Source organism: Watersipora subatra, chromosome 3 (genome assembly GCF_963576615.1).
Source record: "Watersipora subatra chromosome 3, tzWatSuba1.1, whole genome shotgun sequence".
Lineage (NCBI taxonomy): Eukaryota > Metazoa > Bryozoa > Gymnolaemata > Cheilostomatida > Watersiporidae > Watersipora > Watersipora subatra.
In genome coordinates, this window is record NC_088710.1 from 55,305,206 (window position 1) to 55,318,931 (window position 13,726).

At 38.1% G+C, this 13,726-nt stretch overlaps 1 protein-coding gene across 1 annotated transcript in view; it reads right to left on the reverse strand.

Annotated features, from left to right (window-relative positions):
* LOC137390247 (brefeldin A-inhibited guanine nucleotide-exchange protein 1-like) overlaps positions 1-13,726 on the reverse strand; it is a 32,588-nt gene that overhangs the window by 5,938 nt on the left and 12,924 nt on the right. Inside the window, exons 13-29 of the mRNA XM_068076571.1 lie at positions 12,791-13,013; positions 12,448-12,573; positions 12,090-12,243; positions 11,792-11,938; positions 11,404-11,574; positions 10,419-10,503; positions 9,269-9,449; positions 8,693-8,847; positions 8,209-8,372; positions 7,451-7,574; positions 6,838-6,973; positions 6,421-6,552; positions 5,329-5,498; positions 4,607-4,758; positions 3,996-4,168; positions 3,260-3,420; positions 1,241-1,395 (exon numbers count right to left, since the gene is read on the reverse strand). Of these exons, the coding sequence (XP_067932672.1) occupies positions 1,241-1,395; positions 3,260-3,420; positions 3,996-4,168; positions 4,607-4,758; positions 5,329-5,498; positions 6,421-6,552; positions 6,838-6,973; positions 7,451-7,574; positions 8,209-8,372; positions 8,693-8,847; positions 9,269-9,449; positions 10,419-10,503; positions 11,404-11,574; positions 11,792-11,938; positions 12,090-12,243; positions 12,448-12,573; positions 12,791-13,013 (2,609 nt within the window). The remainder of the gene's footprint in view (positions 1-1,240; positions 1,396-3,259; positions 3,421-3,995; positions 4,169-4,606; positions 4,759-5,328; positions 5,499-6,420; positions 6,553-6,837; positions 6,974-7,450; positions 7,575-8,208; positions 8,373-8,692; positions 8,848-9,268; positions 9,450-10,418; positions 10,504-11,403; positions 11,575-11,791; positions 11,939-12,089; positions 12,244-12,447; positions 12,574-12,790; positions 13,014-13,726) is intronic.

Sequence of the window (13,726 nt, forward strand, 5' to 3'; positions counted from 1 at the left end):
CAGCCTATCAATTAGCTCACAATCCTCAGTCTAAACTGCAAGTCTGTCACTTGTTGAGCGATGGAGAAAAAAAAAACAAACCACATAGCATCATGCTTAATTCTGCGCCACTTATCGGGGGTATTATGTCACATAAATTATCATTTCTCATCCAACTTTTCATTCTTCATTTATTAACGCACTAATTACCAATTCTGTGGGAAAATGTGCGAAAACCGACATTTTACGAGCAATGAACTTTTGGATATATTTAGTATGATCTATCATCTGCCCTCCACCTGCTTCCGCCAACAGCCAATGATGAGTGATTAGAGGGATTATAGGATTAGCAAGGACGAGAGTAACGCACTACTGTTGGGCATCAAAGAAAGAGAGCTTATGCAGCTGCACTTTCCTCGTCCCGCGTCCTCCTTATCCCATTCCTATACTAGTCAACCTGTTTACGTATGCTTCAGCTTTGTCACCTGATGCCAGTCGCTAATCCTGATAGATGGAGCGAGAAGGTGGACACAACGAGATACAGTAGGTCATATTGCGATGCAAAAAGGCAGGCAAAAGAACGGACTTTACATACCATAAAGACAACAAGTCTGCAATGGCCTTCAGGTGAGCAGATTATAGCGAGACGATGGCAGTCGGATTTCAAAGAGTTGACGAAAACTACACCTGGCCGAGAGGGCAATTTCCAAATGTGGTTTAAATAATTATTAAGTCTAATTGATGGTGGAAGAGCCGCAGACAATTGAAATTTTTTTAATCTGATCATTACAAGGGGCTATGATGTTGAGGCCTCCATAACAAGCATTATAATATACTAGTACCCTGGTAGTCCGGTGTGCTGTGAGAGGTCGTCAGCTGTAATAACTATGTGTACAATTATTCAAACTACGAAGAGACGGTTGATTCCCACCAGTAGTAGAGTGTCGGCTACTAAGCCGAAAGTCACGAGCTTGAATCCCATTGAAAGTAATTTTTTTCCTAACCTCAAAGCTTGGCTTCAGAGAGACAGACAGACAGACTCTGTTGTAGTGACAAAGATTTACTATCTTCCTAAGAACACCGTTATGAAGCTATGAAGCCTTCTAGAGAGTACAGCGTTTAACCGTTTAGATAAAAATAATAGTATTCTAACATTTTTTTTATTTACCTACAAACACATTTAGCAAAAACAACAAAAGACGTTAGACAACATATTGCCCTTTCAATACTCTAAATACAGATGATATTCATAGCATCTGACCTTGTCCTCACATCCATCTTACATCGACTGATGATGCAAGACAATTCAAAGAGAACAGGAAACCATCCTTTTGCCCAGACTCTGTCACCCTCTTTTACATGTACATGGGTCTCACCTTGGTCTGCACCTAGACTCACTCCGCTCTCTCTAAACAGCTGGCAATAGTAAAACATGATAATTCTGCCTTGAGCTATACATGTAGAGCTGCAATCGGAAATTTACATTGACATTTCGTTCAACAAGAAATGGTACTGCCAAAGGCTTGCCATCGAAAATGCGGAATCTTTGACACTTTTCTGATAATAATAGATTAGCTTTTAATGTTGATTTGAAGCTGTTGTAAATTATAGGGCTGTGAAGGATGAGGCTTTTGAAAAATGCAATAAATTAATATAGCACAAAATGAATTCTTGGCTGTGGTATGTTTATCCATTGAAGAACAAAACTATGTGAATTAATGTGGGTGCAAAGAATGCTGTTTGAACTGCCACAAAAATAGAGATTTTGAACGGATGTAAACAAGCAGCCAATTTATATAGGGTTTGTAGCCTGTGGTACAAACATTCATGAATCTTTGATCGAGTAAGAACTGCATCAACATTCGTTGATTCTTTAACTATTATTTGATCTTCGAGTGATACATTTGCAACTTCCATCAAAAAATAAAATTTGAAACCATTCTCATCAAAGACTAAAAATACAAAAACATTCTACATTTGCTATATTCAAAGGTGATAGGTGATAACAACTTGTGTTCAAAAACTATTTTGGTCCTTTCAGCTTTATCACAGTAACTAAACATCTCCTAGGTAATAATTGTTTAACACTATAAGGCATTTTATTTACTCTGAACTGATATAGTGTACGTGGTGACAGACAATGATACTAACAACCTCACACCAATTTATAAACAAGCCTTGACCAGCCAAATGACCTGCTATATATACGTATATACTATCTGTGCTAGCCGGCGTTGCCCGGGTATTAAAAATCTCATAAACGATGAGAGGTAATGAGAGATGCCCGCTACTTGCTATTAGCCTGGCACATTGCCGATAGATAATTTGAGTAAGCTTACTAATAGGAGCTACCCTTATGACGTTACGTCATCGCTATGCGTCGTGATCGAAAGCAGTAGCCTATTTGCTCCAATATAGCAACATATATTGCCCAGCGAATCTTATCAAGCCCGCGTGATTTAGTTAGTAAGTTGTTCGACTGGCCAATGAGATGTACCGAAATCAAATCTTCTGCTTTACGGATTTTTTATTCCAAGATTTTAATAGCTATAGCTAGGCACGCATACAAACTTTGAGAAATATATATATGTTGCAAAAAATTAGAAAGTCTGGCTAGAGATGACTCATCAGTAGACATATGACCTGACCTCTACTCAACACCCTGCAGTATGTAGATTTGAATTTGATATAGCCATGCATGGCCGATCTTTTCATGAGCAAATGTAGATATTCATCTTATAACTTGTTTTCCTCAAGCTACGTTTCAACGATGTCTCCATCGCATTTATCATTATAATTTCTCATTAATGTGTCATGTTTCATACCAAAAGGTGAAGCTAAATATATTTGGTTTGAAAAACCAAAATGCAATTTTGATACAGTTCCAAATACAGCTGATGTAAAAAATTTCCATGACATACGCTGAAAGTGAAAAGAATGATTGAGAACAAAAGGGCTAAATACAGACAGTTTGGATACAAATAACCTGCCATCCTATGTTTGGAAATAGCTGACAAAGGATGTAAAGCGCAATTATTTTTAACCGCTCGAGTTCAATGATCTTTATGTATGTGTAACACGAACGCAATTTAAAAAATATTGACTTTGATGTTATTCAAGGAAGCCAACGTACCAAGGAAATTAACTACAGTAGTTGTGGTAGTTACTAGCTGGGTGAATATACTAGTAATAGAATATCCATCTGCCAGAATAAAAACAATCAAAGTGAGAGGGCAAATAAATCTGGTGATAATAAGGATAAAGGGGTGATGATGGGTACCTTGGGTTTCTCAGCCACAATCTTGGCACACGCCCGTATCAGCCTGATGGCTTCCATACTGATGTCAGGAAATGAAATGTTGCAGGCAAATTCGGAGAGACACTTGACAGCGTCTTGGAAGCTTCCAACCACTGAATCAAAGTGCTGAGCAAACACCGTGCCTGCAAAGAATTGACTGTTCAGATGATGGCACATGAACAATAGAAGGAAAACGCCATTAAAAACAATATACGAAGAAATATCAAATACAAAGCATTGCAAGATTTCCATGGTACAAAAGGCTGGATTAGGAGAAAACAAACGCATTGAGTATTTCCGTGGTACATGTAGGATGTACAATTAGAGATGGGCGACAAGCGAGTCTTACATATGAGTGATAAGATGACTGATCTACTTAAAATATGATTTGACAAAAGCCGCCTGTCTAATAGGTTTGGATCATGGAATGATGGAAAAAGACGCAACACATTTGTATTCACAATAACAATCCTATTTAACTTGTAAAAAACCCGGATTAATTTGATAAATTATGCGTACGCTAATTAAAATCCTGAAACAGCAACTAGATTCAAATAAGCCGTTGAGATAAGTTTAGAGAAATAGTTAAAAATCTTCAGTGCAAAAATGCATCCAGTATGTATGCAAACATTGTGTACAGTACATCAAATGAGATTATCAAAGGGAATTAAGGATTCTAGATTCGCTAAGTCATCAGGTAGTCGTATAGTCGACTCACTGATAATCTTGCCGCTTGTCTGGAAGGCGAGAGAGACAATGTTCTCCTCTGACTCGGAGGCTGCCAGATGAAACACACTAAAAATATTTTTCCAACCAGAACGGATGTTGGCCATCTGTGCCTGAACCATCTGGGAAACGCACTGTACGACCATATCTCTGATGGAGGCCGACCTACCGGATGAGAATAATAGGCATGAATTATAATAGCTCACCGCTTCTATGTAAACCAAAGTGAGTGGGATATCAGTTACTGTTCACAATTGTATTTGATTTGCAAAAGCAATAGTGCTATGAGATAATGGGAAACTTTACAAACTAGTTTTTGGTGTCTATGAACTGTATCAAGTAGACTAAAGCTATTTTTGTAATCAGACATACTTCCGGAAGCCATCAACAACCCAAAGAGCATACCATAACCTGTAGGCCTCGTGTTCTTTTCATGTGGCTGTCATATTGACCAGTAACTAGCACAAATACCTATCATTTTATCAGGCATTTCAAGCAGAACTACTCGTGCCAAAACTGTAAACAAGATGTGCATGTAGTAGAGAACCACCAACTTAAGGAATTTACTAAGACAGGTGAGAAGGAACAGTGATAAGGACTAACCGGTTACGTTTCATGATGTGCTCAAACGGACGTAGAAAGTCTTTTTGAAATCTAAAATTCGCAAATTCTCCTTTCTCAAGAAATTTCATGGACAGCTGCCGGAGGGAATCCACAGCGAAAAAAGCCACATCCTCATTCTGAATACACCCAACCTGCGAACACATTTCTTTATACATAGCGCTCTTCCACAAATGTTTCATAGCCATACCCATTTTGGAACTTGGACAAGGACACAAAGATAATAGAGTAAAAGGGCCTTAAACAGAATTATGGGTAAAGCATAGACAAGATTGCTACAGCTCACAAGTTCTTTCCCATCAGTAAGGGCAATGACAGGTATCGCACTCGCTAGCTATTACTAAATGACCATGTCATGACAATCAAATAGCATCTGCATCCTGCTGTGGTGCTGTGGTCAGTCAAAGGAATCATTACATATGCAAGTGTGTTATACTGAATCATCCCAAGCCCACCGAGAAATTGATAACCAAATTTAACAAATATTGATTTTGACTAGAGATGTATTATACCTTAGGACTTGCATCACGAGTTACGGAGTAGTGATAGGACGCTATCTAAACAATAAAACACATTGATCATGTAATCAAGGAGCGACAAATGACGCAGCTCTCTGCAGGCGTCGCAATACTAATTCAAACAGTATGGTGGTAAATAATAAACATGACCAACAGCTGGTGGTGCTGACTGATGGGAGCACATACCTTGTTGAAGTGCTCACCGAGCACGGCCCATATTCTGGACCACTGCAACCTAATTCGTCCCATGTTATAGTATGAAATTTCGACTATCTTCTGTAGACTGAACATCCTTGGATGGGAGGTATTGGAAAGCTCATCCATGGACACGGCGCAGAGTGCAGTGACAAAGTCAACTATACAAACAGGTACAACACTTATAGATCATGTAAAATACCAGCTACCTCTAAGTTCTTTCGAATATATTTGCTACAAAATTTTGATATTAAAAATTGACATTTGAAATAATGTCCAGAAGAGCACAATAGCTAGAAACCATTACGACCTACACAAAGATTTGTCAGTCAACAAGAGCTTAGCGTGAATTATCAATTTGTCATACACTTTGTAGTTGCCTACCAATGGGTACAAGAGAATATAATCCCTGCAAAGACCATGCAATCCTCCAAGGAACGTTTACGTTATAGGGATTTTACGTTATAAGAACAGTACAACACATGTAAAATGTACTTATTTTTCTAAACAGCAAAGTCTGTTTTGTAAGGTACAACTAATAACAAATATTTTATACGCCTACAATAAAGCAGAACAAAAAATATTTTTACTGTAAAAAAGCAGTACTACCTGGTCGTGATCTACCGGTATCCAGGGGTCAACATTAGGATAAAAAATAACTTTCGATGACACTGCAACTAGTGACATTCAGATTGGTGGACCGACGCTGTAACACCTGCACCAATCGATAGCCTTCAAGTATTTATTAACAAATACGCAGCTACCTATTCTCCGTTTTGCCGACACATCTGACAATCTATCACGACGAAGTAGAATGTCATGGAAGTTGTATAGATATAACGCTATACTCACGTCGTTTTTTCTCTCGCAAGTGCGGCGAGTTAGATCACCATTCAAATCGAATTTAAGAACTCGCCCGACTTGACCTTTTACGTTATATGGAATTTTGTACGTAGTACAAAACAAAAACTTCACATAAATTCTTTACGTTACTTGGATTCTATGTTATAGGAAGAATATGTTGTAGGGGCATCTACTGTACTACCACAAATGACTCACAATCAAATAAAGACTAATTCCTACCTATTGCATCTCCGTCAAGTTTGACAGAGCCAGTGAACACTCTGTCCATGGCTACAATGACACTCTGCGAGCTTGTCTGGATCATTTGTCCTTGTAAGGAGGCTAGCCTCTTAGAGTCAGCACGAGTCATCCCTGGATGAAGTAAAGTCACTATACGTACTCGAAGGCAGGCTTAATGTATGCTAATATACCTAAGTGTTCCCAAAATACATAATCAATTGTGTAAACAGTTCATTAAACCAAGCTAATGATAGAATTTAAGTTATTACTCTTATAGATATAATGATACAAAACATTCACTATCCACAAAGAATGTTATTTATATTTTGAACTATGGGCATGTCATAGAATAGTGCAGTGCCGAATCAGCCTGACAGCACTTGTTATCATCTGTCATGCAAGCATAAGTTTTCCTACCTTCAGCATCAAATGCATCCATGGGATGAGTAGAACTTTTCTTATCTTTGGATTTGCCTCCCCCTCCGTGTAAATTATATTTTACTCCCGAGCCAATGAGTTGAGCGAGCTCTAAGTGAGATATACACTTGAGTATCTATAACACCACATACATTCACTGGTGAGTTTGATAAAACTATTAGCTCTGCTTTTACAGCAGCCTTTACACAAGCAGCTATTGAAATATGATTAGACTGAGCTCCTGGCAACAAATCTCTAAAAGCTTACATTCGTCAACAAAATGCTAGTTTATAAGGCTAAGCACAATTTCACAATGCTAAGCACAATTTATAGTTAACAACGGTCAATCCCTTTGTACCATTTCTTACTGACGGTTACTGTGCTACTAGAACTACTAAAACAATGGTGACTATCCATAGTCATGGCTAAGCAACTAAGAAACTGAAATAGACAAACACCTCTGGGCATGAGTAAACTGAGGGTAAGGGAGGACAACTACATGTATATATAACCACTCGAATCACACCTCATCACATATGTTACTTAACAGAAAGATAATAGAAGACAAAATGATATACATTCATGAGTTCGAAATATAGCACTGATATCTCACCTCTAGCCAGGTGTGACCCAAGTAGTTTCCGTCTGTATGTGCGACAGATATCAATGCCTTGATTGTTTCTATATTCTTTGGTTTCATCTCTGTAAGGGGAGAGTTGGCAGTCAGTAACGTGAACCTGCAACATTTACTTTGCAATCAAGAGATGTCGCAGACTGTTGATGAAGTGAGCCAAGTTAAACCTAATGTCAGTTCTCCTTTATCCATAGTTTAACAGACAAGCAAACGCCAGAAGTGGATATCTTGCATCACATAAGGATATGTTTGGTATGAAAATCTCAAAGTTGCTAGCAAAGGTAACTATTTTCGTGGTGTTATCATTCCAAAAAGGCAGTTTCTCTACCTGCAAACCACTTGCAATATCTCTTCAATTACACAATCTCTATATGTGAAATAATAATTTACATCGCGTCGCTGCAATATAGCTTAATGTAGCGACCCGATGGAAGCACAAATATAATGATACAACTAATATTGCAAACATTAATTACAACACATCATGGCATGATGGGAGGACAACTCCTGTCTAACTACTATGACAAGGTTCTGTTTATAACTGTAAAAGATAAGCAAATGAGCTCTTCATTGTTAGATGGCCAATTTATTAACAATCATTGGGCTAATTTTTGGAAGTCCACGGAGACACGGAGAAACTAGCAAATTATGAAAGTAATACAGAGAGATATAGAATTTAAAAGGAAAGAAAGGGTAGAGAACTCCAAAGAAAGACACAATGATATAGCAACAACTACCTAGCTAAGGCCTGTACATATGCATCTCTTTCCAACTCCATACGAAATATGCAAGCGATTCTGATAGCGCAACGCATTCCATCCAGACACGGCTCAAACATGAGAGGATCGTCCGAGTTTTGAAGGCCAATGCTGAAGGAGGCCAAAAATGGTGTCCAGACCATCTGAAAAGACACCAGACTCAAATGGAACTATATTAGTGAGAGCTAGATTCACAAACATTAGAAAGTGTTTGGTTTACAAAAATATGCGGTTAGTTTGATTGCATAAATGTTAAAGTACAGATTATCCTTGGTACTAGGGTAGAGATTAACAAGATGGTCTGTAAACATAACTTTGTAAATTTTCACTACCATTACAATGAGATGTAATAAAAAACATTCAACAAAATAGAACTTCACAAACAGTGAACTATTGCTGAAAAATGGAATAAAAAGGTACACCATAGGTTCAATAATGAACAATAATATGGCCTTATAATAACCTTGAACATTGGTCTGACATGCTCATGATGCTTGGCACTGGTAAACTCTATTTTTGCATGGGAAACGCTCTCCATGAGTGCTTTTGCAACTGATGTCATGTGCTGCATCTCTGTGTCAAACATAGTCTTGCGTTGCTTTGGTGTCACCGTCGTACCTAAGAGGGTTGCACAATCAAAACAGTGAAGAAAGACGTAACACGCTTTCATTTACAACAATAATTCCATTTTAGCTTGATGCATAAAAACTGCATGTTCTCAATGAAAAGGCGAGCAGTTTCGAGAGTATACAAGATAATGTCTACAGCAGAAAACGGCTTATCAATAGACTACATGAGAGACAACACGCTAGCCATCTACTCAACTATTTACTGATCTGAAATATAATCAAAAACTTCAGCAAAGTATCTGTCCTACTACAAGGTAGCTACATTATGTACAAACATCTTAACTAGAGAAGAACAAAGTGCCGTCATACATAATAAAGCTTAAGACTGCAGCGGCCAGACTGGGCATATCATATAGCAGCTACGTATGTAATGACCATACGGTATGCTCAATAGCATCATGTGCACTCACTCTGGAGGTTAGCCGAAGATCCATGCTTGTTGGAGATCGGCGCTGAAGTTGGCTTGAGTTTGATTTCATTTAGAGCGATCTCGTCATAGATATCAGAGAGGTACTCAGTGGGCAAATCCTTGCTGTCATTTATACCTCTGTTCATTTTTATATACTGCTCCTTAGACATCTTGTATTTCACCTGAAAGGCATGTTTCACCGGTTAACTGCACACGACTTCCTAAATTAAGAATAACTCTATACTGTACAAAACTTACTTATGCAATTAAAAAGATTCTTTGTTGCATGTTGGCACCTTTTTTAATATGACGACTCAACAACCTCACTTACCTTACACTGGCATCATCATTGCCTTGCCCGTTCACAGAAAAGATAACTATAATTTATAACTTAAAGTAGGCTGATCATATTTATACTAGGAAGTTCATGACTAAATCCTTAATCATGAAGTAATGTACATGTGTATAAAGAGTTCAGGTATAGCCAAAAGGTTTTTTAATTTAAGGCAACAGTTCCTTCCTCCACGACAGACATAAACAATCCCGTATGCACTAAGTGTAAGTGTTTAACAGTAAAATACAAAAGTTGCACAACTACAACGTTTTATTCTTTGATCAGTTTAACAAGTTTGACATAAAACCATCAACTTCAATACAAAACATGAAAAACAACAACCAATCCAATCAATTGTATGTCAACAGAAATACTGTCTTTGACCGCTTAATAAGTAAAAAATGCTATTTGCTGTATTAATAAAAGAATTTACATTTCCAAGAAAACCGACTGGCGTGTTCAGAATGCAGTTATGAATGTTTTTGCATACCAGCATCTACTATGAGTAGGTAAATGAAATGTTAGACTACGAGAAATTCTGATTTCAGTTTTATGTGTTTTGAACATAAGAACAGTGCTTCGAGTTTCATCCAAAAATAATAAATACACTTGTAACAAAGGTAATGCTTGTTTCTAAGGTAATGCAAATGTGTGTGTTATGAAGGCAAACCATGAACTTTTAGAATAATGGTTTTTTAAGCAGAAAATGCACCAGCTATTTCACAAATACAAATTTAGCTAGACTAAAGGTAGAAATGGGTATAGTACGAAGAAAAGATTACGCTTGTACTAACATGACAACAAGCAGCCAACCAACCTGAGAGCTATGAAGATCTGTAGCTAACATGATGATGGAGTACGCAAGCACATACGCTGCATCAGCACTAGCGAATATTGAGTCACTGCAACATAACAAAAGGGAAGCTGAATAAGTCGGGCTATTTTACATGTCACTATGTTTCCATGACACAGTTAGTTCACAAGTTTCCATGACACAGTTAGTTCACAAGTTTCCATGACACAGTTAGTTCACAAGTTTCCATGACACAGTTAGTTCACAAGTTTCCATGACACAGTTAGTTCACAAGTTTCCATGACACAGTTAGTTCACAAGTTTCCATGACACAGTTAGTTCACAAGTTTCCATGACACAGTTAGTTCACAAGTTTCCATGACACAGTTAGTTCACAAGTTTCCATGACACAGTTAGTTCACAAGTTTCCATGACACAGTTAGTTCACAAGTTTCCATGACACAGTTAGTTCACAAGTTTCCATGAGACAGTTAGTTCACAAGTCTGGGTCATCCGCAAGATTGAAACGGCAAATATTTGCAAGTCAAGCGAGTTTTGTTACTCGCAAATTTTTAATGAATGTTTCATATTTGCGAAAGATGGAAACAACTCTTGTGAATGATGCGCAAGGAAAAGCAATGCAAGCTTTTCCATTTTAAACATTTTCCCTGCTTCAGTCATTCTTATTTCAATTTGAGTAGTTCCTAATGCGCCGCTTTGACTTCTGGCATAGAAAGCTCTATATTTTGTAATGAAGCACCCGCATTAATCCGCATCATGTTCATCCGTTCATTGAAATACTTATCGCATAGTAACTGAACGTGCACACAACTCCAAATTCGCATCATGGTAACATAATTTCACACATATAAAGTAACTACACTATATCTAGAGGGAACAATTTAACGTCTTTGATCTTTCTAAACAAACCATGAAGTAGTAATTAAATTAGATAGTCAAGCTCAGTTATTAAACTGGTTCTTCTAACGAAGGTGAAACAGTAACTAACCTCTGATTGCACTGGCAGTATCTTGCTGCAAACTTTTCCATCAGTCTGTCAATTTTCTGAGCTTCACCCGGCAACCGAAATCCTTCTAGAAATCTCCGGAGAGCAGGAACGAATTTTATTCCATCAAAATCGAGCAGGTCAACATAAGCATACATGACCTCCTTGTTGAACCTGTAAATATCCAATCGATAACCTCCATATGTATAATCAAAAGCAAGCGCTTGCATATGCTGTCAACATAGCTAACTTAGTCTCTCAGACTTAAACTAATGAGATTTATTGTATGATAAATCATACTGGCAGCAAATGAGGCAGCCAATCTATGAATGTCTGTCATCTTGGAGACATCTAAATCTACTAAAAGACTACCAATTGTACCTAAACTTACTTATCATTCTCTCCCATAAAGTCTCCGATAACGGTCTTGTCAAGGCGTTCCTCTGTTTGAAAGAATCTTGCGATGTCTTCCGCCGTCGTACCTAGAAGGCCGTGTTCTTGTAAATACGCTAAACCTTTTTTTGCCTTCTTATTAAATCTAGAAAGAATTGGAGGTGTATTCGTGATAAACCGATCATAATCATTGTACAACAACTACTTTACCTCACATCTACTAACATCCAAATTTAGTCTCTAAGAATTTCAAAAGCATTTTGTTACTTGCCCAAACCAAACGTCTAATAACTTACAATTCTATTCCCGCCACTATAGTCTCTTTCATCTGTTTTAATTCTTCGAACTGTTCTGGACTGTCATTAAGAGAGTTGGCGCTGTTGTAACTAGCCATTGTTCCTTTGCCAGAGTCCGAGTCTGGATCCACCGGCTGGGGCATCACCTCGTTACCTGATAAACATCAGAACCGCCACAGGTTACAGCATCACAAATGCTTTGTATTCACGGAACGTCCTTGACCGAGGTTCATACGGTGAATAAATTGAAGGACCGAAAATGAAAAAAAGCAAGTGAAGATGTCAATAGAGAGAAAATGAATGAAGATGCAGCGGATAGAGTGAAAGTGACTAAAGAGCAAGTGAGAGAACAACCTACCGAGATTGGACTGTTGATGAGGATTGACATAGAGGTCATTGCTCCAATCAACCATGCATTTCAATATAGACACGATACACTCTAGACCCTTGAGTCTGATATTGTGTTCTTGAGCAGGGGTAGCACCTACAACAAACCACCTCAAACTGACACCAAAGTTGTCTTTTCTTAGTGCCAGGACGACAACTCACGGAACATGGAATGACGTGAACAAGAAAAATGGCTGGCAACAGAAACAGCCATTCGAGTTGAAATAGAGATAGATTTAAACAACTAACGCAAGTAGAAAAGCTTATAAAGAGTTTGGAGTAAAGAATTAAAATAAATAGAGGAAACAACTTACCATAAACGATTGCCTGTTGACCTTGCGCTATCTTAGTTAAGTCAGTTATTAGTCTTTCAAAAACATTTGCTAGTCCGAGATCACAGTCATAGTTGACATAAATATCGACAACGCACTGGGCGTCTGCACACACTCTCGTTAGCGCTTGCACCACCATCCACTTGTGTTCAAAAGAGCTGCTAGCTGTCTCAAGTATGAAGAGAAATATATCCTTGAAGAAGACCTACAGCAATTTATACAACTACTAGAGGAGATGCCATGACTGTACAACTACTAGAGGAGATGCCATGACTGTACAACTACTAGAGGAGATGCCATGATTGTACAACTACTAGAGGAGATGCCATGACTGTGCAACTACTAGAGGAGATGCCATGACTGTACAACTACTAGAGGAGATGCCATGACTGTACAACTACTAGAGGAGATGCCATGACTGTACAACTACTAGAGGAGATGCCATGACTGTGCAACTACTAGAGGAGATGCCATGACTGTACAACTACTAGAGGAGATGCCATGACTGTACAACTACTAGAGGAGATGCCATGACTGTACAACTACTAGAGGAGATGCCATGACTGTACAACTACTAGAGGAGATGCCATGACTGTACAACTACTAGAGGAGATGCCATGACTGCACAACTACTAGAGGAGATGCCATGACTGTACAACTACTAGAGGAGATGCCATGACTGTACAACTACTAGAGGAGATGCCATGACTGTCAGAATTTAACACAGAAAAAGAGAAGGAAAATTTGCAGCGATTTAAACAATAGCTATTAGAAAACGGACGAATTTCATGAGAATGGCTTGATTCAATAAACTTTGGCATGAAGTATACCTTTCTATGTCACTCAAAGAATATCTAACAGTATTTGGACATTAGAAGGATAAACAGTTTTGAGCAAAAACATTTTTGCTTTTTAATG